This window comes from Aptenodytes patagonicus, chromosome 19, assembly GCF_965638725.1.
Source record: "Aptenodytes patagonicus chromosome 19, bAptPat1.pri.cur, whole genome shotgun sequence".
Taxonomy (NCBI): Eukaryota; Metazoa; Chordata; class Aves; order Sphenisciformes; family Spheniscidae; genus Aptenodytes; species Aptenodytes patagonicus.
Window position 1 is genome coordinate 6,329,179 of NC_134967.1, and position 27,936 is coordinate 6,357,114.

General features: G+C 44.7%; 2 protein-coding genes across 2 annotated transcripts; one reads left to right on the forward strand and one right to left on the reverse strand.

Annotated features, from left to right (window-relative positions):
* The first annotated feature begins 2,290 nt into the window (after positions 1-2,290).
* Positions 2,291-8,688, forward strand: LOC143169006 (rho guanine nucleotide exchange factor 6-like). Its single transcript, XM_076356101.1, has 8 exons — positions 2,291-2,348; positions 3,505-3,577; positions 4,240-4,376; positions 5,817-5,963; positions 6,538-6,624; positions 6,755-6,830; positions 7,252-7,328; positions 8,113-8,688. Exons 2-8 carry the CDS (start codon positions 3,526-3,528, stop codon positions 8,185-8,187), a joined length of 651 nt encoding a protein of 216 aa, XP_076212216.1. The 5' UTR covers positions 2,291-2,348; positions 3,505-3,525; the 3' UTR covers positions 8,188-8,688.
* Positions 8,689-15,584: 6,896 nt separating this feature from the next.
* On the reverse strand, positions 15,585-22,816 carry TNFRSF18 (TNF receptor superfamily member 18). The gene is given in 7 exon segments (XM_076356268.1): positions 15,585-17,421; positions 17,423-17,541; positions 17,823-17,963; positions 18,955-19,043; positions 19,547-19,634; positions 20,165-20,299; positions 22,569-22,816. Coding segments are annotated over 7 exon segments (789 nt in total). The 5' UTR covers positions 22,744-22,816; the 3' UTR covers positions 15,585-17,379.
* Between the last annotated feature and the right edge of the window lie 5,120 nt (positions 22,817-27,936).

Here is a 27,936-nt window from a genome sequence, read left to right on the forward strand (position 1 = left end):
CAGGCAAGCCATTGTTTCTTCCTAATAGCTAACCTTTAATGCAGGTAAGGCCATTGTCTCGATCTTACGCACCACAGACAAAAAGAAAAAATCGTTCCCCTCCTCTTTCTAGAGGTCTTTTACATACGTGAAGACTGTTACCATACCACCGCAGTATTCTTTACTTTAGGCCAAGTGTTGAGCTACGTTATACATTTCCTTCCATAATTTCACCATATTACAAGAAACGGTGTTATTCCTTCCTCGTCCATGAAAGCAGGCACACTGAAAGTGCCTTCATCACCCCTACACTCTTTTCTATGCAATGTCAGTGGAAAATTAGGAGTCTAAGTGCTCTGTTGAATTTAGGACCTAGTCTCTGCTTAATGTGAGGGGACATTTAGTGGTATGTTCTCCAAAAGTTCAGGTGTGCTATTCCCTGACATGCCTGCTTTCTGATTCTGCATCTGCTGCATTTTTTTTCCTAGAGTTCACTGAGCTGTTTCCAACCAATATTCCTGCTGAAAATAGCATATTCTAAAATACACCAAATTTCTGCTAGAAATCCATAAATTTGTCTGCTTGCTGAGCATTAATCTCTCTCTCTCTTTGAAAAAATGCAACACATGTAAGTGCTTTTCTATGCCTTTCCATATTCTCTTCCGTTTCAGAAAGTGGTCCAACTCAGAAGGCCAGAGTGAGGCATCCCTCCATCCTAAGGACCCTGCAATCCTGGCAGAAACAGAAGATGTGAGTATGAGCAGGGTCATGCAAGCAAAGACTTGTATGTAGAATCAAGGAAGAAATCAGAGGCCTATTTATCTCACCCACCATGGCATTATCCTGATGTGTTATCCCATTACAGTAAAGTGCCAGAGGCTATGACATGCCCTCTGTTTTGAAAGCAAGTGACCAACAGTTCTCTCTGTTTTGAGGCCCAGGCATAGTTTTTCAGCTTTTGTTCTACAATTTCACATGCAAGAAAGTTTGTCATCACAAGTCAGTTTTGAATTTTTTCCTGGCATGATGTTTTATCACCACTGTTGAGAGAAGATGGACAGAGAGAGGGGAAGGGGTTTAGGCGAATTCACATATATGGTCAACATCCAAATCTCCCACCGCCTGGGCTGCCAAACCACCCCTTCTCTCTTTTAGCTAGTGTTATAAATCATTATTGTTTGGCTCTCGTTTCCATTTTTCCACCTCTACTTGTCTTACTTTAGAGGATATTCCTGGTAAGATTACCAGAAGAAACTCATGCTAATGTTTGTTTGTTTCAGGCAGAAGTACTGTGGGGAAGAACGCGGGAGGAACTAGTGAACTTGTTGATCACACAGCCTATCAGCGGCTGGGAAGGGATGAACATCCACTCTCTTGGGGAAATTATTTGGTCCTCCCTGGTTTTTCTGAGAAGTTATTGCATGGAGGTAATCATCCTTTTACTCTAACCACTGATTAATACCCAAGGGATAAGGTGGAGGTAAATTTGGATTTCATACAGCCTGTCCAAATAACTGTCAAATCCCAGGGCTTGACTAAAGCTACAATTTGTCCTGACCTTTGTTTTCAAGAGTTAATGCTAATACGTTCAACTTTTTTTACCAGTGCCAGCAAAAGCTGAATGGATTTCATAGCCACTTCCTTGAGCAGCATGAATCTTTTCATTCATCCCCCAGGGGAAAAAACAGGGGGTTTTGTCAGAAGTTTCTTGTATACTTTTCCCCAAAGAGATAAGGACTGGTTATTATGGTTGCAAATTTGTTTGTGTAACGATCAAGCCCTCTCCACAGGTACTGGGGGCGACTGGTAGAAGTGTGATTGCCGTTACCTTGGTTTTGATGGGGTCAGAAGAGGGAAATGAGATCTAGTCTAACTTTGCCACGGATTCACGCCTCTAACTGCACATCACTGTTTATCTGGCTGTATGCACACGAGTAAAACCACCCCGTCTCACAGGAATGCCATGGCCTGGCTTACCAGGGCTCAGAGAGCACATAGAGACTATTTAAGGGAAGATGATATAAAATTACAAAGTACTGACATAAAGCTTCAGTCAAAGTGCGACCTAGTGCAAGACAGTCCCGCAGTTAAACACGGCATCGTTCCTAGTTACCAACTAGTCACTAAGCATGACAGCCTATCAGCACTCTGTACGTGCGTTAAGTACTGCATCAGCAGAAGGGAAGGGAAGGTGAAGAGCTTTGAAGAAATATAATTTCCTTTTTCTAAAAAAAAATTGGAAACATTTTGGAGGAAAGATATAATTGATCTTATTTCAGCAGGAGATGTGTGAATGCTACATTGTGCTGTCCTCCTTCCACTTGCTGATTCTTTCAGTGGATCGTACAAAGAAGGCATTTGTTTATGAGGTAAAGCACAAGAATCCTTTTGTGTCTGTTGTATCCACGTTCATATTCAAGATTTCCTAAATAACTCTTTGCTCATAGCTCTAGCAGGTACATGGCAAAAAGAGTACCCACCCTTGGTGCCCGGCCAAGAGGAAGGCTCAGGATGGAGCAAACATTTGCAGGGCCCATCAGCCAAGACAGAGACACTTCACTGAGTTCAGGGGAGCTTTGGCATGTTTTCTAGCACAGTAGCTCACAATTCTCCATTTTTCAGCTTACTTTGAACAGGGGAGGGAGTCTGCTCCAGGGATTGAAAAGGGAGTGCCAGTTTCTATTTATATGCCTACTTCTAGGATCTATAATGTTAGCTGGCCTCTTATCATTTGTTTACCCGGGGAGAGGGACTGCAACTCTGTAGGAGCGAGCTAAGTGAACAAGGCATCAACCAGGAGGTATCGAAAGAAGGTCATAAGAACAGACATGGTGTACCAAGGAGAGACATAATCCAGAATCCATAGCCGCCTTCAGCACAGCAATGTCTCCTGATGGCTGTCTTTGGTATATGCCTGTGGATCCTAAATGTGAGAAAAAAAGAGCGCCAAACTGGGAAACTTCGTAACTACAGAAAGAAGGTCCTTGATCCGTGTAACATTGGAGTCGATAAAAATCTTAAGTCCCTCCATCAGTTAGGATTGGTGGTGTAAGAGGACACAGAAAAGAAATCATCAGTTTATGAAATACAGCGTCCAAAATGCAAACTAGGGCCTCTTTGTCCTGAACATGAGTGTAGTCTTCTAGCATGGTTTGGGGCGTGGGGCAGGAATTAAAGAGGGGGAGGCTGCAAGGCAGATGCAATTCCATCTAGTTCATACAAAATACTTTTCAACACCAGCCTTGGACTATTGGTGGAGCTCACCCCTATATCTCAGAGCACTTTATGAAGGGGGACAGTCATTTTACAGGTAGAGAAACACGAATAACCCCCCGATTTCCTATGTCTTCAGCTGAGCTGAATGTCATCCCACACAGACTTCTGTAAGTCAAAGGTTCGAAGGATGGGAAATTCTTTAGCCTGGCTTGCAGAAAAGCATTCCGCTGTACATCAGAGGGACCGCAGTGGGACGCAAAGAGTTTGTTGTTACCAACCAATTTCTAACACAATTCCCTACCCTACCAGGGTCTCCTTCCTCTTGCTGGGATGCGTCTGAGAGAGATTGCAAGTGCAATCAGCCACACATTTGAAATTTCTGGTAAGCCTGTTCTGCAGTTCCTGAAGGGGCCTGTGATAGTCACAAAGCAGTGATACCCATGCTCTAGCCTTCAAGGACTGGCCTACGTGGCTAGAAGATGAGAGGGGCTATGCAGCCGTGAGCAGGTCTGTTGAAGAAGGGACATGCCTCCTCTCCAACATTCAGCCATGCTGGAGAATATGCCATGCCTTTCTGGGCTGGACTCTCACATGCAGCATATGCTATAGTTGCACAGAGGGATGAGACATGGAAGGAATTCAGAATCTTAGTTTTTGCAGGTAGACACAACTGCTGCACAGCCTTAAACCAAGAATGCCTTAGGGTTAACCAGAATTCCCCACGTGCAAGGCAATATAAATTATAGGTTCCCCTTTACTCTAATTTTCTACTTAAACTAAACAGGAGGCAAATGCTGATGTCTGCATTTAGAACAAGGAAGCTACCTAATTGTGTCAGTGCCAACCCAGTACCTGCCATCAAGAACAACGCAAGACAGACACGAGCTTGTTTCACCATGAGGTATCAAAGCACAGGTGGAATGTGGCTATAGAGATAATGAACGACAGAGTGGAGGGGCAGCACACAGAATTCACCCGCTAGGCTCAAAGGCAGGTCGCAACCACCCTCCCTCAGACCCAGGGCCCGTATGTTTCTTTGCACAGGGTCCATGATAGAATCCAGGCTCATCTGCTGCCAGAATTCAGCTGACTTCGACATGTGGGTTCAACACCTCCAGCACCAAATCAAGATGGCAAACGCTCACTGCCCAGCCTGTCCCAACAATAGTATCTCTTTTCTGGTGAGTCAATGCAGAAGAGATGTGAAGGGAATGGGATGAAAATAGGAAACTGTGGCAGCTTTGAAAGCGAACGGGGTTTTTCAGGGATTTTTAGAATGCAGGCTGGAAATGAACAGTAGTGTTACTTGAGGATGCTGTTCTAGGCTGTGGCAAGTAAACTTGCTACACGCAAATTTGCAACTGCTACTCTATGCTCAAGAGAGATTTTAGAAAAATTACTGGTCGTTTTTGTTCCTGGGATGTAACTACTCCGCTGGTAAAAAAAATTACATTTCCTTTCAGTTACAGTCACAAAATAAAGACTTTTTGATACATGCTGACTGTCGCACAAGCGACACACTGCACGCTGCAACATCCACAAGGGTCACAAGATGGCAGGATTACACTGCCATTGGAAACACCCACGCAGCTGTGCCTTGAGGAATTCACAGACAGCAACGCAACGAGCCCTCCCAAAGCTTTTGCCCATGTCGTGGTACCCTCAGGTTCCTGAAGGGTAAAAGTCAACTGGAAAGCCAGCTTGTCATTCCCCGCTCCCCAGTGTTATTTACTAACAGTTCTGCTAAGGTTTCCCCCTTTTTAAACATCCACTCTGCTTGTCCTTGATGCCACCCCTGGAAACATTCCAGGTCAGGTTGGACGGGGCTCTGAGCAACCTGATCTAGCTGAAGATGTCCCTGCCCACGGCAGGGGGGTTGGACTAAATGACCTTCAGAGGTCCCTTCCAACCCAAACCATTCTATGATTCTATGATTCTAGCATGGCACAGACTTTAGGGCGACACTGTACCTTAGCTGTGTCTAACAGCATGCTTGTCTTCAGTTTGGGGGAAGAAAGTGCAACCCAGACTACCCATCCTTAAGAGCTGCTGATTTCTGATGTTCCCTACGGTTCACGTAATTGTTTGTAGCTGGTGCATACAAGCTCATGTTACAGTAGTTAGCTCAGGTGGTCCTGCTCTAAGGATTCAATATAGATTGCAGCAATCCGTCCAGGACTCAGCCCAGCCCTGCACACCGTGAGCCCACATCAAACCCCAGCCCCCTGTTAGCTGGACAGCACTACTCTGAAGGAAAATATCCCCCAATAAAGGGACTTGAATGCCAAGCCCAAAGTGCTTTGAACTAAGACGAAATTCGAATTCAAATCAAACCAGTGTCTCGGACAACCTCTTCTGAGAGGGAGAAGGAAAATGAGACCTTTCCCTTTTAATAGCTAAAGCTGTTTGGTTGTCTCACCTGCTGCTCATGAAACGACAGTACACATGATTTAGTTCAAGTAGGTAGGAAACCCACAGCTAACTAGGAACTTCATCATGGGTTTCCCAATTTCCAAGCATATATATATATCCTAAATACCTTTCTTTCACCACCCTATAACCCTGAAAAACATCATACTTGTAGTTTTATCTCATTTTGCTCTGTCCCCCAAAAAATGAAGGTGCCGTGTGACGAACAGTGGAAGAAAAGGGAGCTGATGAGACATCTGTTGTGTAACACCATTCTGAAGTGGGAAGGAAAACCTATTCAGCATCTGGGAAGGATACAGCATTTGACCATGGTGCAAGTGGCTAGTGGCTGCATGGGGGTAACGTACAACGTATGCCACTCTGACATGTGGGTGGCTTTAAAAAGACGGGAACCAGTGAAAGTTTAGGCTCACGTGGAGCTGATGCTTAAAGAAAAGGAAAGAAGAAAAAAAAAGAAAAGGCCAATTATGTCAAAGTCCCACAGTATTAAAGAGACAAAAGGAAATGCAGTTGTATTTCTGAAAGCTGCTTCTGACAACGTGTCCAAACAGTTGCACTCAACTTCCGAGGGAGTAGAGCTGGGAGGGATAGTCCACCCCTTTCCAGTCACACAGCAAGATCAACATTTTCTAAACGTTTCCTTGCAGATGTGTGCCTGACCTGTTCTAAAAAAACCCCTCACCACTTTGTGATATCCTATCAGCCTTCTAAGCAATGACTATCCAGCCTGAATAAGAAATACAAAGAATAGTATCCGTGGCTGGCGCAGGAGCAACTGGGTGCTGCAGACAGTTCCGAGTTTTGGTGTATTGTCAGTCATTAAACTTCATATTCTGCCTTTGACCGAGATGGATCCACTGAGTGGAAGTTATTGAACGTTTTTGCTGTCTCTAAGATGCCTCTTTTCCACAGGACTCTGAGGAAAGACTGCTGATCCTGTTTCCAGAAGATCTGCTTTTCCTCTCTGTGGATGAGGACAGAACTGCAATCACGTACAAGGTAACAGGAAATCCTGGGCAAATAAGTGAAGAACTAAAAGGAGCTGGAGCTAGTGATGAAAATGTCTGACTAGCAAGGAGAAAAGGGGGAAGCCAAAGGAAAAGCACCTTTTTTCTTTTCTTCTTTGAAGGGAAGACTCCCCCTAACTGGAATCCAGGCAAAGGAGAAATCTGCTCTGCTGGGCAGGTTACAGTTTGAAATTACAGGTACGTAACTGAAAAAGAAAGATGAGAGCTATGAAACACGGGAGGTTCTGTCTGAACGTAGGGAAACAGTTTTTTACTGTGAGGGTGACTGAGCACTGGGACAGGTTGCTCAAAGAGGTTGGGGAATCTCCAACCTTGGAGATACTCAAAAGCTGTCTGGACATGGTCCTGGGCAACCGGTTCTGGGTGGCCCTACTTGAGCAGGAGGGTTGAACCAGGTGACCTCTGGAGGTCCCTTCCAACCTCAACCATTCTGTGATTCTAATGAGAAACTGAGCAACACTGGTGCTCAGGCTTGCCTTGAGGATGGGTTGTCTTCCCATCTTTGTGACTTTCCTTGCTATAGGCTAATAAACTGTGTGTCGTGGCAAACTTTGCACACCTCTCCATCACCAAACTTTTTCCTGCTAATGCCTTGCAGGAAGCCTGACAGAACCAATCCTTATCACCTGTTCCACAGCAGAGGATTATGAAAAATGCCTCTTCTACCTACAGAAGGTATTTTTCAGAGAACTTTACTGCAGCAATATCTCTTTTCAAGCCTGGGACTTTCCCAGCCATAGATTCATCTAAGATCTATCATCCTCCCAACTTTTCTTCTCCTTTTCCACAAAAGACTCACCTGAGTAGAGAGTTGTCTTCAAGCCTATCTTTCTCCCGATAAGACTCATCCATTTGGCCAGTAAAATACCAGTGGATATTTAAAAAAAGAAAAACACTCTGTCAGCAGGGGTTGAATTTGGGTCCTCTTAGGCAAAACACCTACCTACTCTAGGACTGAAAGACTGATACCTAAGCACTCCACTTGCACTGATTTCAATGGAAATTACATACTGAAATAAGCAGAACTACTGAGGGGAGGAGGCAGGCCACCGGGCTCTATTTCATGAAGCTAGAGACACATTATGTCACACTACCTCCTAAAATACCCATGAGTGCACTACCAGCTTATGACCTGGTTCCCTGGAAGTTACAGCCATGTAAACAGGAGTTAGTTCCAAGTAGGTCCTTCAAAATAGGACCTTATCAGGTTCTAGTTTTCAGAGTCAATCATTTTTTGTTGGCCAGCACATATAGCACACCCTACACAGTGGACAACCCTATCTTGGCTCAGAGGAGAGAAAGGTGAATCAGGAGTGGATGCTTTAAAAGCAGAAGAGATGTTGGGCTCTGAGTATTTCTTAATCAATATGGCTATTCTATAGTTGAGCGTGGCTATGTTTATCTAGTGTGTAAATTCTTGGCAGATTTAGGATATTCACGTGATGAAAATATCTTCCAGCCAGAGAAAATCCTTGATCCTCTGACTCTCCAGCCACCACCAATCATCCCTAAGAAAACCCGGCAGCATCAGTAGGACATTAGCATGCAATGATGAGGAGGCATGCTGAATACGATCCCAACAGAAACTGAAGAAGCTGCAAGAATGAGTAAGAATAGACTGGAAATGGGAAACCAAGCTGCGCTCAGACTGAGAGGTGAATAATGGTCTGCACAGGAACTATTCTCCACTGGCTGCTGTTTTGAATGGGCCACTGGAATCACTGTAGGATCTTCTGATTCTGATCTCAGCTGTACATATGCCTCAAGGAGAAATCTTTTTCAATTTTCTTACTATATTTATTGCCTGTTTCTTATCAGAAAAAGAAACATTGTAAAATACCGTGTAAATACTACAAATAAAACCCATTCACCTGAGCCTAAACCATGTGTAGAAAGCAGCATTCAGGTAGCTGTTGGTTTGGAGAGCCACTGCCTTCCTTTGAAATGGCAGGCATAGTGCACTTCTTGATGGTGAACAGCCCCTTTTCTATGGCTTTTCTTCCCTGCCCAAATCAAGAAGGAATGTTAATCCTGGAAGTTTTCACAAACCAAAAATTGTTTCCCCAAATACTCATTGCTGTCTTCTACCCTCTAAGAAGAACAAACCAAAAACCTCCAGGTTGAATCAAATCTATTAATTTTGACGATTTCAAAGTATTTAATTTGGATTTTGAACACCTTAAGAATTTTTTCCCCACTTTACATACATGTAGCACTGAAGAGGAAGCATTGCTACAAACGAAAACAACCAAGCGTTTAATTCCAAACAGTTCTCAGTTATCTGAAGGTTAATCATCCAGGCTGCATCCATGATATAGCTGCAAAGTCACCTGAACAAGCTTTGTGTGGTCCCACGGTCTCTGATCTATCCCGATTTTTCCTTTATGCAGCCTACGCTGGCCACGTGTAAATCAAGAAAACAGACAGCTACGTGTACTGCAAAAAAAATTTCAACAATTTTAGAAGGAAAAAAAAAAAAATCTAACAAAGGTGTGACCACAAGCACCGTAAATAATGAGTCTCTTTTCCTGAGGCTTTTAAGAACTGAACACCTCTGCCGGGTTGGGCTGAAACTAGGTGATAAGTTGAAAAGTTGTTTGGAAAAACAGGTGTGTAATCACACAATTGCTTAATTTCCCTTTCCTTGGGAAAGGCGACAAAAAGAATTAAGGACAGGAAGTCCCGTGAAAATATTGTTTTACTTTCTTCAGTTTCAAAACACTAATAATTTGCAGGAATCATGCGCAGACGTGGCAGCATAACAAAACACTGTCTGCACGTACCCTTCGTTGCCTTCTGTTTGAGCAAAACCTCTAGCACGAGAAAAGCCGTTTCTATACCTCAAGCATTTCGCTTATCCTCTTATCCTTGTGAAAGTTACTCTTTCGCTCTTTTGTGCAGATAAAAGATGAAGAAATCCCCAGAGCTCACTGGGGCCCCAAACACCCGTGATCATTATTTATGCATGTAAGCGAATGACTATATAAAAGGGTATCGCCTTATTCTCCTAACTGCTGCCCTGCATTTCCTAAAACTGTGTGGGAAGGTCCTTCTCTGAATCTGAACAGCAAGCCACTTCTAAGCATCAAACATTGTTTTAATCAAAGTTTAAAACTTTGTGTGAAGAGTGTGAAGTTTCATAAACATTTACACATAGAGAAAATCCTGAAGAACTGTAGATCCAGAAGATTTTTTTTTTATTAAACTTTTGGAGAAGGTGCACAAAAGCAAAGATAGAAAGATAACGCCTCTCCTCTGCTAGGTGCCATTCCCCTGCCCTGAAATTTTGCTGTCATACCTTTTTCATTTTAGAAGTCAAACTTTGAGAACACAGATCCAGATTAGAAGCACAAAACGCTAAATGGCGACACTGGATGTGGCATCAGGAAAACAATGTACGTTACTCAGAGAAAAGCTGCTAAACTTGGTTCTAACTTCAGAGCTAGGTCACTGGAAGATCCCAGAACTCGCAGCAATCGGAGGTTCCCCTCCTGAAGGCCGGTTTCAGTTCTCACTATGCCAGCCACTTCCCCCTTCTACGGGGGCAGGCAAGGGAGCCTCAGGCACGGCTAAGTGGTGTCAGCTTCTAAGAAATCACAAACCGTGTTATATTAGTAGCTTCTTAAAATTTGTCAGTGGTGTTCTTTTCTAAGTATTATTAAAGCACATGTGCTAAAAGAGCTGGCTCTTAAGATGGTGAAAGATTTTGCTGACCGGGTCTGAGACACTCGACACACCCTGGCAGCGTGAGGCTGTCTCAAGTAGAATGGAAAGCGGAACGAAAAGGCACGCTTTTCAGCATGTAGGAGACTTCTTCCAACTCTGTTGTATAAACAGAATTGTTCAGAAATTTCTTAGATAAGCGCTATCCGCTTTTCAGAGTCCTCACTCATATGGAGGCTGCAGCGGGACACATCTGTGTGCAACACTGTTTTTATCTACCATTTCCTCAACGAACAAAAGCAACAGCGCTGGCTGCACGACAGAGGTTAACAGCCGGGCAAACCCCGTGAAACGCTATCACAGTTGAACGCAGAGCCCTCCGAGTCCGGGAGCAGGCAGCCTGCCTCCGTGGAGAAGGGGTGCAGAGGCATTCCCCAGCCTCACAGACAGACAGACACCACCACCACATCCAACCCCAAGACATCACCCGAGGGTTGCTTCTCTTAACAGCCAAAGACGGACACCGCCAGCAGAGCTCCACGTCACCAGCTACCCCAGAGCCGAGGCTGATCGGCATGACCCGACGGGCAGACAGCCTCCCCTGGGCTGCGACACCCAGCCCGCACCCGCCATGGGGGAGAGACACAGCCCTCGGAGCGGCAGCTACCTCTGTCCTTGGCCGCTCGGCGGCTGCAGCAGCGGCGGCGGCAGCACAAACCCAGCTCCCACCCCCGGCCCCGATGCCCAGCCGTGGCTGCGACGGAGCGATCCACGTCCTTACCTCTTGGATGGATTCAAGGGTGCGAAGTCAGGGACAGCATGAAGATTGGTGGTGAGGGCAAACTCCCCCCAGGCTGCTATGACAAAATAGGCACCTAAGAAAGACTCCCGCTAAATGGCAACAAGTCTTTACTCATCACTGGCAGCTCAAGAGCTTTTTTTACAATTAGATTCCTCAGCTCATAGGACAACTCAAAGACAAGCTTAAGATAAGTGCTGGACAAATCCTAATAAAACACAGACTACGTGCTACCAACTGTCCCACAAAAAATTGCATTTTTTTCCATAAACAAGCTTTTAAGCTTCACCTACATATCGTGTAAAACAGTTAAGCCATAATTTAATGTTGTCGTTTCGGAGTCTGCATATTTGCCTTTTTGTTAGCACTGTCAAGGAACACTTTTTTGGTTTTTTAGATATCACCATATATCATATTTTAACTATTTACTCATGACAATAACTTTAATGAAACGTATTTCTGAAATTGCTTGATCACTTAGCCTCTAGAAACTTTGGGATATTTTTCAGGGATTTTTTTTTTTCTCTTTTGAACAGAGATTAAAGCAAAAAAAAAAAAACCATCACAGACATTTAATTGGATGTAAATGATTCGAGGGAGAAGCCTTTTTTAACCTACAGTCCATATACAGAAATCAAGCTGAAGTTCAAATCAGAACTTGAAAAACCCCATAAACTCTGGGATTTGAGCTGAAAATTCAGCCATGATCTGATTCAAATATTACAGTAATTACACACTGATAAAATAAAGCTATCATTCTTTCTAAGTGGAAACTTAAATATTGTGTTTTCTTACAAGCTCACTGTTCTGAGCCAATAGCTTTCATTTCCTTTGATGCAAAGAACAGCTCTTTTACTGAAATTCTCCAGGGCTTAAATGATTCACACTTTGGGTTTTTCCCTTTGACTTGGAGCTTTAAGAAGTCAGGAAATGGGTTGCTTTTCCCATCAATAAGCAGCCGTACAGTCAGGTGGTTAGGTAAGCAGGAAGCGGGACCGCTCTTCAAGGTAGGCATAAAGAAATCCAAAAGGCCACTCTGCAAATTTCCAGTGAATAATACGGCTCTGCTCATCATGTTTCAGTATTAAGTGGCAGTAGTGCCGGCTATTCAACACCCACAGCCCAGAAAGTCTTGTGCACCTCACCAAGGTTTGCCGCCTGTTGCCAGAGGCACAGACTTCCACTAGACACTCAAATCTCTCATTCCTCAAATAGTAAGCTCTGTTGCATTTTTTTTTTTTTTGCCCAAAATGTTGCTGCTTCTCTGCCATTGTCAGGAACGGAAAAAATCGTCAGCCAGAGTTTCCTGATATTTTGGTAGTGGGTAGCTGAAAAGCTGGTTTAGCCACCAGCCAGGAAACGTTAAACCACTTGCTTAAAAAGGGAAAAAAGCGCAAGTGCACCAATCTAAAATTCAATGAAAGAAGAGTTTGGCTGGGGGTACATTGCTGAAATAGCCAGAGTTCTGTAAGAGAGGGGAAGTGAATTGGGAAAGTAAAACTAAGTGCGCTCAAGAACACTGGGACAACCTAAAGAATAAAACTCTTCCTTTCCAATTTGCTTAATTATATCACATAGGCACTTCATTCAATTTTCAAGTTTATTTTACCTTTACAAGAGGTCACAATCAGAAAACTTGTTGAAAATATTAAAAAAAAAAAAAAGAAGGGTTGTCCTGGTTTCGGCAGGGATAGAGTTAATTTCCTTCCTAGTAGCTGGTACAGTGCTGTGTTTTGGATTTAGGATGAGAACAATGTTGATAACACACCGATGTTTTAGCTGTTGCTGAGCAGTGCTTACACTAGTCAAGGACTTTTCAGCTCCCCATGCTCTACCAACTGAGAAGGCTGGAGGGGCACAAGAAGCTGGGAGGGGGCACAGCCAGGACAGCTGACCCCAACTGGCCAAAGGGACATTCCATACCATGTGCCGTCATGCTCAGTACATAAACCGGGGGAAAGCTGGCCGGGGGGGGCCGCTGCTCGGGGACCGGCTGGGCATCGGTCGGCAGGTGGTGAGCAATTGCACTGTGCATCGCTTGCTTTGTATATTACTATTATTATTATTATTATTGCTGCTATTATTTTATTTCAATTATTAAACTTTTTTATCTCAACCCACGAGTTTTTCTCACTTCTACTCTTCCAATTCTCTCCTCCATCCCACCGGGGGGGCGGGGGGAGGAGTGAGCGAGCGGCTGCGTGGTGCTCAGTTGCCGACTGAGGTTAAACCACAACAAGGATTAATACAGAGCTGAGAGTAAACAGGGCCAACACAGAAGGAGCTGTAAGAAGCGTCTTTACTAACTGGTGTTTAGACTTCTGAGTATATTAAATCCCACAGCGAAACTGCTTACAAGGCAGAGACAGTCTTACACTTTAAAAAAGTTACCGTATTTAATCCAGTCCAATGCTTTCACCTTTCCTTGGCTGAATCTCCAGTTCACCTCAATTAAGAATCTGCACGTTTCCCAAAGCAATGGAGGAAAACTCTCTCTTTTTAAGTGAATTTCACATAGGGATACCTATGGGAGAAATTCTCAGCAACAGAATGATTAACAGTAAGACAATCAAAGATGGCAAAAATACATTGAAAGTACTAATTAAGTCTCACAACATCCTTTTAGGGTTGAGAAGTATCACTGCTCTCATTCTACATGAAGGGGAAGCTAAGGTATATGGATGTCAGTTGCAGTAAACACAATAACAAAGAAGTTAGAAGATTAAAACTAGGACTATGGAGGAATACATTACAGTGAAGGGATAACCCTTTGCACTTCATTTTCCCTTACAATTATTTCACCCAGTTACAAGATTGGGACCCGATGAGATCCATCTGTGGGTCCTGAAGGAACTGGCGGATGAAGTTGCTAAGCCACTCTCCATCGTATTTGAGAAGTCGTGGCAGTGCGGTGAAGTTCCCACTGACTGGAAAAGGGGAAACATCACCCCCGTTTTTAAAAAGGGAAAAAAGGAAGACCCGGGGAACTCCAGGCCAGTCAGTCCCACCTCTATGCCCAGCAAGATCATGGAACAGATCCTCCTGGAAGCTATGCTAAGGCACATGGAGGACAGGGAGGTGATTCGAGACAGCCAGCATGGCTTCACCAAGGGCAAGTCCTGCCTGGCCAACCTAGTGGCCTTCTGTGATGGAGTGACTACATCAGGGGACACAAGAAGGGCTACAGATGTCGTCTGTCTGGACCTCTGTAAGGCCTTTGACATGGTCCCCCACAACATCCTTCTCTCTAAACTGGAGAGGTATGGATTTGATGGGTAGACTGTCTGGTGGGTGAGGAACTGGTTAGATGGTCGCATCCAGAGGGTAGTGGTCAACGGCTCAATGTCCAGATGGAGATTGGTGACGAGTGGCGTCCCACAGGGGTCCGTATTGGGACCGGTACTGTTTAGTATCTTCATCAATGACACAGACAGTGGGATCGAGTGCACCCTCAGCAAGTTTGTCGATGACACCCAGCTGAGTGGTGCGGTCGACACACCAGAGGGACGGGATGACATCCAGGGGGACCTGGACAAGCTGGAGAAGTGGGCCTGTGTGAACCTCATGAGGTTTAACAAGGCCAAGTGCAGGGTCCTGCACCTGGGTCGGGGCAACCCCCGGTATCAATACAGGCTGGGGGATGAAGGGATGGAGAGCAGCCCTGCCCAGAAGGACTTGGGGGCACTGGTGGATGAAAAGCTGGACATGAGCCAGCAACGTGCGCTTGCAGCCCAGAAGGCCAATCGTATCCTGGGCTGCATCCAAAGCAGCGTGGCCAGCAGGTCGAGGGAGGGGGTTCTGCCCCTCTGCTCTGCTCTGGTGAGACCCCCCCTGGAGCACTGCGTCCAGCTCTGGAGCCCTCAGCGTAAGAAAGACACGGACCTGTTGGAGCAGGTCCAGAGGAGGGTCACGAAAATGATCAGGGGGCTGGAACCCCTCTGCTATGAGGAAAGGCTGAGAGAGTTGGGGTTGTTCAGCCTGGAGAAGAGAAGGCTCCGGGGAGACCTTCTTGCAGCCTGTCAGTACTTAAAGGGGGCTTATAAAAAACATGGCGGCAAACTTTTTAGCAGGGCCTGTTGTGACAGGACAAGGGGGAACGGCTTTAAACTAAAGGGGGGTAGATATGGACTAGATATAAGGAAGAAATGTTTTACGCTGAGGGTGGTGAAGCACTGGCCCAGGTTGCCCAGAGAGGTGGTGGATGCCCCATCCCTGGAAACATTCCAGGTCAGGTTGGACGGGGCTCTGAGCAACCTGATCTAGTTGAAGATGTCCCTGCCCACGGCAGGGGGCTTGGACTAGATGACCTTTAGAGGTCCCTTCCAACCCAAACCATTCTGTGATTCTATGATAAGATTCTATAATGCACCAAAAAAACCCACCCCAAAACAAAAAGACAGGATAACTCCTCTTGACATAATCACTGAAGAAATGTTCAGCAATAAAACCATGTCCACAAATAATAAAATTAATCCTTCAGCTTTATTCAAGCTTGCCAAGACCTCCTCCAGAGAAGGTGTCAAGAAAGACCAACTGGAAAGAGCTTAGAGAGAGAAGCTAAGAGGTCCAGAAACCACAGCCTGTGAAGTGGGAGAAGAGCCCAGAGCAATCAAGCAGAGATGATAGTTTATGAATGCTTAAAAAGATGCTGAAGAGTCAATTCTTCCTCATAATCATAATGGATAATATAAATTTTAACTAACAAAATCACTCTCCTCCTCTGATTTGAGATCAGTCACTAGAATGGCTTGCCTAGAGAGGTCATGGAGTCACCTGAATGAAAGTCTAACAGGCAGATCATTACCCAGGCTCACCAAGCCTGCCTTGGAGCACAGAGGCTACGTGACTGGCTTACCAAGGTAATAACCTGTCCCACTTCCTAGGATTCTCTGTTCAAGTGCTTTTGCAACACACATCTGTGGAGGCAATAACTTCTGCTCTGCAGCTATTGTAATTTCACAGAGCCCTACTTAAAACAGCGTATCATTCAGACTTGGAATAATCCCCTCTGAGTATTTAGTAAGGTGATTAACCGAAATTTCATTATTCTGTTAGGATTTAATTTAGAAGCCCTGTACTGTTTACATTATCTGTAAGAAATCCTGAGGAAGCTGATGTAATGGCTGTACTGTGAGATATTTATAACCCTTCATGTGAAGGCTGAGTCAAAACTCATTTTTGCCCAGAGCTGATTCGGTCATAAAAGAGTCTACTCCAAGCAGCTTTCACCAGAAGGCCAAACCAGAAGGCATCCAGAGCTTTGAATCTATTACTGCAGTCACGTAACACAAAGATAATTATATTAAAAAAGACATACGAGTTTTAACTAGTTAAAGCCAGAGGCTATATTCTTATTTGAAATCAGTGTCAATTCACAGAAAGCAACCAACTCCAGCTGAAACCCTGCCCCTTTAAATTCAGGCAAAACAATTAATTCTAGCCGTGTTAGAGCTCCATGAAACTGGAGGAGCACTAATCTAACACACACAAAAAAATCCTCCATGGTACAATTTTCAGTAAGGAGAACAACTTTCAGCTGATGATCAAGTCACCGGAGCTATGCCGGTATACACCAGCAGACGCTCTGCTTCTTGTTCCGGGGTGGGGAGAAAAAGCATCAAGAACACGTCGGGCTTTTCTCTGTTTTCCACTGTCTTTCCCTACTCTACAAACTAGGTGAGAAGAGAGCATCAAACCGAATGCCTTCCTCTAGACAGCGTGATCCTCATTTGAGCCGTTCAGAAGTCTCCCTTTTGTAATTCAGTATTCCAGGTACCAAGGATTGCTGAGTTATAGGAGAGGATAAATAGCTGGAAATACGGATAGCCTGTGAAAGCTGTGAGAGTGCCCGACAGGTACTACTGTATCTCCCGTAGCACTGAAGGGACCGATGGCGGGACGCCAGCCTTCTACGCGCGTATCAATCTGTGGGAGCACCACGGAGACACGTGCAGAAGATGCAAAGGGGAATAATGACAAGAAGGGCCCCTGGTCCCAGACAAAGTTGAAAAGAGCATCAATGAAAAAAAAACTCCAACAACCCAGGAAACTTGCAGTAACGCAATGCAGCTGAACCGAATGTCAGCCCGACTTAGCAGTTTTTCTGTTTCTAAATGCTAGGTTTGTTGAGAAGAAACAAAGGGAAACTCCCCCCAAACCCATTCCTTATTGCTATGTATATAATGATGCCTTACGCACCCAGCCCCTCCCTTCTTTTTTTTGGAAAGCTGAGCTCAGCTCCCCACTCTCACAGCACATGGCAATTTATCTCTTTTCATTGTAGACTCTGAGGGTGGAAATAGCAAGGCTTTTCTTCTGGTGCTTTGTCTCCGTGTTCTTCTTCTGGAAACTGGCAGCTGTAAGTCTCTTCTCTCTGGTGTGGCGGTTGTGAAGCCACCGGCAGCCTAGGGAAGTTATGTTCCAGATCTGCAGTGAGAATAAGCAAAAGGACTGCACATACAAGAGGTCTTCACAGAAGTCAGTTAGCTGCCCATTACCTTTACCAATACAGCCTCTCTCTGAAGAAAGGACAAAGGTACAGGTGATGCACTGCATCTTAGTGAAACTAAGTAACCCGCCCAAAATCACAGAGCAAATCTGTATTTACTCTATTTATTCAACTTAATTTACTCCGTTCTGACTCTGGATCAACGGACACGTTGTTCGCCACTGAAAAGCCACACAGAAGTCCACAAAGGTGCACGTACCGTCAGCTGTGGGGTATTTTTCTTTCTTCAGTGACCATATGCAGAAGTGCAAGAAGAAGGTCAGCAAGATGAGAACAAATACAGCCACTGCAGTAAGGATGGCCAGGATGGTGGTATATCGAGAGTCATTTGTAATAGGAGCTGCAATTAAATATATTTAATAAAGATTAAGAAATCATGTGCCCAAACTATTGTTAAAGGAAAGGCAGTTCTTCCAAGGAAATTTAGAGATTAATTTCCTCTTTCTGTGGAAAATAATTTTCCAAGGAAAAAAAACAGTGCGGGTATTAACAATAAAACTGCGATGCTCTAAGTCAAGGGTGCAATAGATCACTGTCTGTGGTAAGAAGCATTCATGCAAAAAAACCCCACATGCCTGATTTCTTTGTTGTTCAATCTCTCTCTCTCTCGCAGCTATCGCTTGATCTATCTACTCTGTTTTGGTTTTTGCTTTTGGGGGGGGATTTGGCTTCAATGTTTCCCTGAACAGCACTACAGCAAGCCAAATTGTCACACTTGTGTCTGCCTCATAGAAGTTAAAAGCAGCACCTTTCTGCAATTTGTCTCAGCAGAACTAACAGTTTCTCTGAATGAAGGGCCCAGACCTGAAAGGCACCAATTCACTGTAGGGACAAGGGTGGGGGGAAAGGCAGGAGCAGTGCAGCTTGCTGTCTTCAAGATACTCAGTACCTGCAAAGCCTGTACCCACGTATTCCTATCTAATTTGATCCATGATGAGACATGAGATTTCAATTCCGGCTCTTGTGGACTCAACCAATACTTGTAAAGGAACTGGATGACTAACTAAGCTATTGTCTTCCTAAGAAAATCTAGCAAAGCAGCAAGAGCAGTTCAATGGAAAACTGTGATAATTTGCCAAGTAAGTGTGCTCTATTCAAGGACAATTGTTGGGCTTCTCTCTACCTTTATTACTGATAGTGCTTTAATGGTGGAATCTTTGCCCAGGTCAACAATTCTACCTATATTAATATTGCAAGAAACACAACAGTAATTTTCAAAGCAAATTTTCATGACAGCAAGCTCTGGATGATAACTATGCAGCAAGTCACCAACTGAAGAAGTGTAGAGAAAAGTTACAGGCTCAAAGAAACAAATCATTGTGAGAAGGTACCTTGCTCCAAATCTTTAGCAGGGAAACCACATATTGCATTATGTGTACTGTTGCCTTGCTTGATTGTTAGAAACCCAGAACTTTCACAACTAAAAGAAGAATAAGAGTCACATTTAGAATGTCCCTGCCTTTCCCTTCATTCCTTTCCAGCCTTTCTCTTGGCTCCCTTTCTTCCTTCCCTCCACTCTTTCCACAACTTGTTTCCTTTTTTTCCTTTTTATAGCAGTGCAGGTAAAGTTATGGCTGTTCCCCGACAAGATAACACTACATCACAATTATTTATGTGCAGACTTTTTTTAGTCTCTGTGTTTCAAGTGATGTCCATGTTTGGAATAATTTTGCATCAGTTTGAGCTGGACTTGGAAGCAAGTTGAATACACAGCAGTTTGTCTTAAGTTCTGCTTTGAGACCGACTATTTATAAAGCCAAATGAGAGAGAAATATCATATATTGCTGAATTTAAAAAACTAATCATTTAACCTCATTGGTGATCTCATCTTTGATCCAATTTTATTTGCTAATTTAACTATTAATCATTTAAGAATTTTATCACGCGTATTTCCAAAGAAGGAAAGTATCAATAAATACATACTCAGTCCAGTTACGGCACCTGCCATTCTTAACATTAGAATAGGTTCCTGTCTCACACGGTTTACATATGAATGTGAAGTCTACGATGCCTACAAGAAAAGAGAACATGCATTATCAGTGGTCAGTGCCTTTACTGAAAGATGGGGATACAACAGACTAGAGCACAATGCGTTCCCTCGACACTCTTTCTGCATTATGAATCACCCCCCTGGAGAAACACATAGGCAGTTCTTGCCACCTGTGTGTTTTGGGCAATGTATGGGCGGACCCCTTACAGAAGAGGTACCGAATAGCCTGATCTGACAGCAGAGGGTGTAAAGTTAAGAGGCAACACAGAGTAAAACAGTCTTCTACCGACAGTTCTAGCAGCTTAGAAGAAAAATAATACTGAAAGTCCGAGCATGAAAGTGAAAGGCTCAAATTTAGGAAGGGAAGAGTTATAAATTAGGGAAGCAAGGGGTTTAGCAACAGAGGCCACGGTATAAATGCATGCCATTTCTCTCTGCATCACGAGACTTCCCAAAAGCAGGTTATAGTAAGTGAAGGAAACTGTCTGCTGCTCAGCCAGCCACTCATATTCAACTCCGACTTTTAGAGTCATTTGCGTTTCTTTTGTTACCACGCTTAACCAGCTCCTCGCCCTCGGCACATTCAGGCAGCTTCTTGCAGTAGAGACATGCACTATCAATACAGCTGTATCCCTGATGACATCTGCAGTCATCGTCCGCATTATTTGGACATGTGCTGTTGTCTCCTGTCAAGAAGAAAGAAGTTAGACTTGCCTTTGTCATAGAGGCCAGAAATTAACTTAACCATTAGTCTTCCTGGCTGACACAGGTGAAATAGTTCCTTACTGTGCTGTGGTGGGAAAAATGGATACCAGAAAGATGTCACTCCCATGCATACCGGATAAAGTCTAGAGTACTCAAATTCAGCACCACTCAGATTTTTACACCATGGTTATCTGAGCACTGCATGACTCACCACTGTAACCCTTCTCTCTTATCTGGAATACCAGTGTAGGTCATGGTAGACAGAAGTAAGGCAGCAGGTTTGCTTTACTACATTGTGTAGATTTAGACACTGTGGGGTGAGGAGGGCGCTGCCAGTGCCCCAAAGAAGGGGCACTACACATTAACTAGCCATCCAGCCAGTTCTCAGGACAGTGCCAGAGCTCTTCTCAGTTAGGCTCAGCCACGTTAGAGGAGGGGTGCCCAAAAGATCCTTGGCCAGTGAAGCTAGAGCTCCTTTTCCATGCCTTTCCTAACAGCAGCAGCTGCTTCCTACACTCTGTTGGCAGAAGTGGGTCTAAATCCAAGCCATAAACCCAGCACCCTTCCTACCCTCTGTCCTTCTATTTCTAGAGGAGTTCTGTTGTGAACTTTGCTTGCACTCAAAAAATATAATCTCTGATTCTGAGAGGCTCCTGGGTTCACGAAAGCAAGGGATTGACCATATATACTGATCCCATCAGTAAACAGTATCAAGCAGTCCTTCAGGCAGTTGGAGACCAGTTAGAGGAAAAGTGCTGTTGAACCAGGAAGCTCTATAACCTTAAAGAAAAAAAAAACATAGAGGGAAATGCTGGCTAGTTCAATAGCATGCTTAAAAACCCACAGTGAGCAGCAAAGATCAAGCAAAGGTTATTTCCTGAGGTTGGTGATGGAATGTACAGGGCCACCAGGAACTGCCCACATCTTCCTCTGCCCACTGGCCTCCTCTTACTGGCCTTCAAAACTTAATGAAGTCTGGCAGCCAAAAGCAAACAGCTTGGGGATGCTTCCTTCTGTGAATTACTAGTGGGTGATTCTGGAGTTGATCCCACCAAGCAATGACTCTCCTACCTCATGCTGAATGACTTCATCTCAGTGGGAAGGGAGATAACCCTGGGGTCTCCACACTACCGAGGACTCTATAGCTCTTCACTTATTTATTGCTCATTCCCACAAATCCCATGTGTCCACTCACTCCTTCCACAGGGAACTCAGCGTCCTTGTTGTCGGTTGAGGCAGATATATTCAAGCTACTAATAGGTGGGAGGCTGACCCCTACCTAGGCACCAATGAAAGATGTAACTTCTCAGCTATTTTGTCGCTAACCTGCAGAACAACAGCACTACCATCCTAGCTAGACAAGGCTTCCAGCAACCCTGTTTCGGGACAAACAGAAAAGGAAGGTGCATTCCTTGCTGTAGGTCATACAAACAGCTGCATGTTCCCTACTGTTCAGCTCTGGCTACCGTTATGGACAGCACTAAATTAGGAAGAATAGTATGATTGTTCCTGGGACCATGGAAGAGGCCATTAGAATCACCTGTTCTGTTCTTCAGCCTAACAGGCACAGAAATGTCACCCAGTAAGTCCTGCAGCTAGCCTGTTCCACCTCTAGTGCCTTAATTTGACTTAAAATCACAGGCAAGTGAGAATCCACTACCATCTCACCACCATCCTAAGATCAGGCAAGGATACAGGTTAGAACAGGCTGTTGAAACTAATGATAACCTGAGACCTTGTCTGTGCATTTACTTCTGGGACAAGCACAGGCCAGTGGGATGGAGGGACCGAAGTGGGATGCTTCCTACTCTTTAGGACCACAAATTGCAAAGAACAGCCTTACAGAGAGCATCGCTCCCTGTATTCCCTCTGAAGTCTGAATGGCACAGACAAACTTTGAAACCACGTTTGAATGGAGCAAGGGCTCGGAATCAGTGTTAAGTAAACACCTTCTTTCCTAGTGAGCAAGACCAACCCACAGAAACTTAGCTTTCCCTTTCCCACTACAGAATAACAACTATAAGCACATAACGAATCTGAAACATGAATCCACTCTGAAGTTTATAGCTAAGGCACATTATGAATTTAGGGGGCAGGAGGGAAGCCCTTGCCGTTTTGTTTTGCATATACAGTTACTCAAGATACATTTACATACAGACACACACAGGCCTGTTCCCCACACTTGATTACCCTGGTTGAAATAAAACAATATTGACAAACAGAAAGAAGACAGACACATCATTCCCTTACCTGTGTTTGAGCTGCATTTGGGGCAGCATTTCTTTTCCTCTTTATGGATTATTCTCAGTTCACCATCCTGGCATGGTGTTGCCAGAGTTTGCTGTGTCCATTGCCATAGGCACACCACCAGCAGCAAGCAAGCTCGAATCTTGAGGTGACCGACTTCACTTCTCTGTTCAGTCATGTCTTGAGCTATACAACCCAAACGGCACTAGGGTGGGCTTGTATCAGCACTTTCCTGCAAAAGCACTCTTTCCCCTGACACTGTGGGAAGGCACTGTGCTTTTTGTGGCTGCATTCTTCCTGTTTTTTTCGGGGCGGGGAAAAGATTTTTATTTTACGTCATCAAATTCTTAAAAAAGCAGGGTTAAGCAGCCATGCATCAGTGACTCCATTAAGAGAGCAGCAGGTTAGGAGCACGATGTAGCATCATGTAATTTGATTTTCAAAGGATTTTGCAAGTTGATATACAATTGAAAATTAAGGCAAATTAAATTAGTGTGTGAACTTCAGCGCTCTCAGACACTTTTATTCTGACTTACAGTTCCTAATGAGTCTAGAAACCTTGAAGATTTAACTATCAGATTGCAATGTATAGTAAGTCCATCCATCCACTCAGATTTTCTGATTCTGATTCTGTTAATTGTTTTCAGCTTCCTTCACTCTGGATCAGGAGACTCTCGAATTATTTTCCAGAGCCAGTGTAACTCCATATGGATACCATGAAACCAAACAAAAGAATGCTGTCCTCCCCACAGGCTGCGAGATCAGCCCTGGTACCAAAACTGAAAACGGCTGCAACGGGCTCTTTAGAGACACGTACAGCTCCTCTGGCCCTCAGGCCCCTGGGATTTAGGTAACAAAAGACAGCTGCTCAGCAAAATTGTACATAGGCACAGACGTGTTGCCTGTAATCATCACCTGCTGCTGGGTTTCAATTCCAAAATGTCTTGCCTTATACAAAATCATACGCAAACTTCCATCTCTGCTTTACGTGTAGACAGCTTGCTTGCTTCCCCCCCACTTCTATTTCCGCTGTACCCTAGGGTTTGCTTCTATCCCTGTAGCTTGTGGTTGCTTTTATGTGTGCACAGTGAAGACAGTATTTAAAACCCAACCTCATTCTCAACTGAACAGATGAACTCTGATGCAGAAGCAGTTTTTAACAGATTCTTTTCCACGCTGCATGAGATGACAAATAGGTCAAGGCAAGGGAGAGCCAGGCCTGCGAAGAGAGATGAGTGCCTCTAGAAAATGCCATGCCTACAGCATTTGACATTTGCCCTGTTAATTCCTTAGTTTAATAGACAGCCAATGAAGCCTGAACAAACTTCCCACACAGACATCATCACTCTTCCTTCAGTGTGTTCTACACTTTCTTCCTGAAGATTCATCTATGGCTCTCAAAGAGTAGGTCAGTCAACACACTTTTCACTTAGCCTTTGGTCTATTCAGGGATCTACCTATGTTCCTGTCACAGGTTGGAAACAATCAGATAGGTTTGGTATGCAACAGACCCTTCTAGCTTTAAAAACGTATGCTGCAAAGCTGCTTGTACTCTTAAACGTGCTAGGTGAAACCTTTCTATCAAAAGATGACATCCAAACTAGCTGCAAGCAGACAAAAGACACAGGTCTCTGCCGTCAGTTTTTCCCACATAATGCCCCTCGACGGCCAACTGGTATGTTTCGGAAACTAAAAGCCTCCTACTTTGTACTTCTGCCACACAGGAGATCCCCTCCTCTTCCCACACAACACTGCTCCTCAAATTTGTCACAGCCTGTACCGCTCACGCTACACTGGAAACACAGACACGCTGCCTGCCGCAGCTGCTGCCCAGCTGGCCACGGAGAGTCCTGGACACCACAGTTCTTGGGTGCAGTCCCCCAAGTCAGGATTCCTTTCACCAGCTCCTCCAAACAGCATAACCACCATGCTTGGGCAACACAGAGCCAGGGAAGGTTTACAGGTACTGGTCAGGGCCCTGTACAGAAAACACGGTGCACTCAGCAGCATACAAAACTTTGTCTCACCCTCTTCAGAACTCTGCATAGTCTTATGATGAAGACAAGTTATTAGGCAAAGCGCTTGGACACTGCAGCAATATACTCTGCAGTCCAATCAGTTATGACCATTTCTGAATTGCACACAAGCCCTGACCAGCCCTGAGGATATTTTTATTATCCCTGGCTCTTAGAAGAATAAGGAGAACTCGTTTCAAAATCCTTGCTATGCGGTTACATTAAGATTCACCCCAGGGCATGCTGGCTGCAATACCATTTGAAAATACTCCTCCTCACATAATAGGGCAAGGAATACCTGGAGCACACTAAGCCCCTCCACCTTACTGTGGCTGCAGTCAGCATTCCTGGGGGCAGAGCAGCCCACATCTGCCCTGAAAACAAGTGCTGCTACTGCTCTTGTAAACGGCGTGCTAGCCAAACTCTCCCTTCCACCTTCTCCTACCCTTTGCCCCTTCCCCAGCACAGGCCGGTAGAGTGGGGAAAAGCGGCACCAGCAACTTTTAGAAGCTCCTCACTGTGTCCATACAGAGACTGTGGACAGGAGGGGATACACCTACCCATTCAGCCCAACACTGTCCCTGGCTCTGTACGTCTTTCTCAGAGTCTGTAAAAGAGGTGTTTAGTCTCACCTGCATGAAGAAAGCAAGAACAAAAGACCCACAAAGGAAAGCCAGATATCTTGAAATCAAGACTTCTTCATCGTCCCAGCAGCACCCACCTTTGAGGTCAGGTGCTTCCACTTTCATTAAAAGATAGTGTGTAGGCTCCCTACAAACATGAAAGGGCTGCAAACCCTCTTAGAGTAGCTGGCAACACTGACGGAAATCGTGGGACATGTCACAAACGGTCTTAGGAGTAACCCTGACAAATCATTTATTCATGAGGTGTGCTGAGAAAAATGTAACTCAGGAATAGGAAGAGATGGGATCAGCTCTGTGTGTTGCTGAGAGACTTGCCCAGGGGTGCAGCTCAGGCTCCCCAGAAACTCCCTGAGGCTTTGTTATGTGTACTTGTGCCCTGGGTGGAGTCCCGCTATCAATGCTAACGTGGAGGAGACAAACCTTGTTAGGACCCTGGCAGTTGTTCTGATGCCAAAGCTGGGGTCCTGAGGAGCTGAGAGTCATTTAGCCTCACTTTCTGGAAGTTACACCTCAAGGCCATACCCCAGAATATCTGGCACACCAGCCACTGATAACTAATGCTGCTGAATAACGAAGAGGAAGAACTGTTACTTCCAGCAACAGCTGGGATGGGTAATTCTATAACTAACAGAAAGACTTGAGTGGTAGAAGACCAGGTCTCTAAGTTAGGCACCGCACTTAGTCTCCTGATGCCTTACTTTCTTCATCTTTAGAAGTATGGCAGTAGCAATAGACTAGACCGTGTCTTTCAGAAAGGACACGGACAGTGTACTGGTTCCAGACGGAGGGATTGGCCGTTCCCCTGAAGCTCAGAGATGGACATTAATAACTAGCACTGCCTAAATATCAAATACGAACATTAATCAGACTTCTGCTCAGCATCATAATCACAGCAATAGAGAAGGGACCTCCAAAGGTCCTACCGAGACAACTGGCAGGTGGTACACAAGGGAACCTAAGCCTGGCAAAGGTAGCAGGCACGTAGTGAGCACATGTGGTATCTGACACCTGGTGTTTATCGGAATAGGAACTAATAATTTATTTCCCTCTATCTTTTTTGAATGTTGTTTTTTTCTGAATTGGTCTCTACATGTTTTCATTCTTGTTCAAGCATTACAGTCATGCACAGATACTGCCAGACAATGGAACATTTACAGTCAGATCACAGACAACAGTTGTACATGCCAAGCCTAAACCTCTAGAGTCAGCAGTGACCTTTCAGAGACAACTTGACTATCTGGCTTTAAAATCTTTGGGGGTTTTCTAAAGCTAACCTTACCTGCCTCTGATGTAAGGTAGTGACATTTCATCTGTCAATCCCTTTCTTGCTCAGTCCTGTATGTGATGTATGTCAATGCTGCTAGGTTCCATGCTGCTGCCTGATCCGGTAGGGCTTCCAGCTCTGTCTGCACCTATTGATAGAACAAACGCCTATTTCACTCATCAATAAGCAGTAGTTCTCGCTCCTCATCACCTGACCGTTTGGTGATTTTATTCAGCAGCAGCTACAGGATTAACTAGACAGTGTTTGACTGAGACTTTTCAGAAATTGGCAATCCTTACAGTCTTTATCTTCACACACAAGCAGAGGTTCTGTGGCCTGCAGAGTTTCTCTCAATCCGTGTGACCTGTGTTCAAAATTATAATCCCAAGGGTTAAAAGGCCATTGGAAGCAATGTGGTTTTCAGGGTTATCCGAGCATGTATATCATGCAGTGCCTTCTCCTTTGCATGAAACAGGAAGACATAGCAGAGTCTCAAACAGGCAAAGAGAAGAAGCTAGGGGCCAAGATGTTCAGAAATGCTTCAGGGTTCAGAGTTCCCAGTTGCCACTAAAAAGGAGCATCCAAACACTGCTGCTACTGTCCCTTTGAAGAGAGACTCTGCAAGGGCTTGTGCTGGAGTTTGAACCGAAGCGTCTCCTGCGTGCCAGGCTCTAGTTCCTCAGTCCTGGATGAAGAGGTCTTCATCTTTTATGACTGTCTCCAAGAAATGAACCTCAGTTCTGAGCGTGGGGCCTCGCTATATCAGGAGACCCGGGGAAGATGGATTGCTTCTCCTTCCTTCAGCAAAGAAAGGGAGGCACAGAAACGTGTGGCAAAAGACCCCAAACGCAGTGGCTCGCTTCCTGCCCCGACCTCCACAGAAGAAAGGACTCTCTTCCAGCCGCACCTGCCCATACCCATACGTGGGCTCAGGGCAGATTAAGGCCGAAACGTAAGTGCACACAGCGATGGAACAGAAGAAAAGATGTTACAGATCTCCTAATCCCTTCTCCCTCTTCTGTGCTACCACGACCTGCACACATAGCACTAGAAGGAGTGCTCAAGGATGAGATTCGAAGGAAGAACCAGTGGATTCTTCCACCCACTGAAGTGCACCGATGTGGCAACTTGTACCTCTGTCTTCAGGGCACACATTCCTAAGAGTATTTACAGAACTGGCTGTGAATTCTACTTTTGCCCACCTTAAGGATATCCAGCCATGAGCTGAACATTATAAATATCGCCAGGAGCCTCATTTTACAGTTTCCTTTTTGCTTGGGGCCACTGGAGCCACCAGTTAGCTGAACTGTCCAAATCACTAACCTTTTGGAAAGAACAAAAAAAAAAAACCCCAAGAGAAGAGTGTAATCACTTCTCAAAAACATAATTAGTTCCTCCAAGTCCAGTGGCTTTACTGACACTCCTTGGACTTAATGTCATCAATGAGA

Excerpts from the sequence above, each read along its gene's own strand:
- LOC143169006 (XM_076356101.1), top strand. The coding sequence starts at position 3,526 with ATGCGTCTGAGAGAGATTGCAAGTGCAATCAGCCACACATTTGAAATT. Across the intron at positions 5,964-6,537 it reads TGGCTAGTGGCTGCATGGGG|GACTCTGAGGAAAGACTGCT; the intron begins GTAACGTACAAC and ends TCTTTTCCACAG. Across the intron at positions 6,625-6,754 it reads GAACTGCAATCACGTACAAG|GGAAGACTCCCCCTAACTGG; the intron begins GTAACAGGAAAT and ends TCTTCTTTGAAG.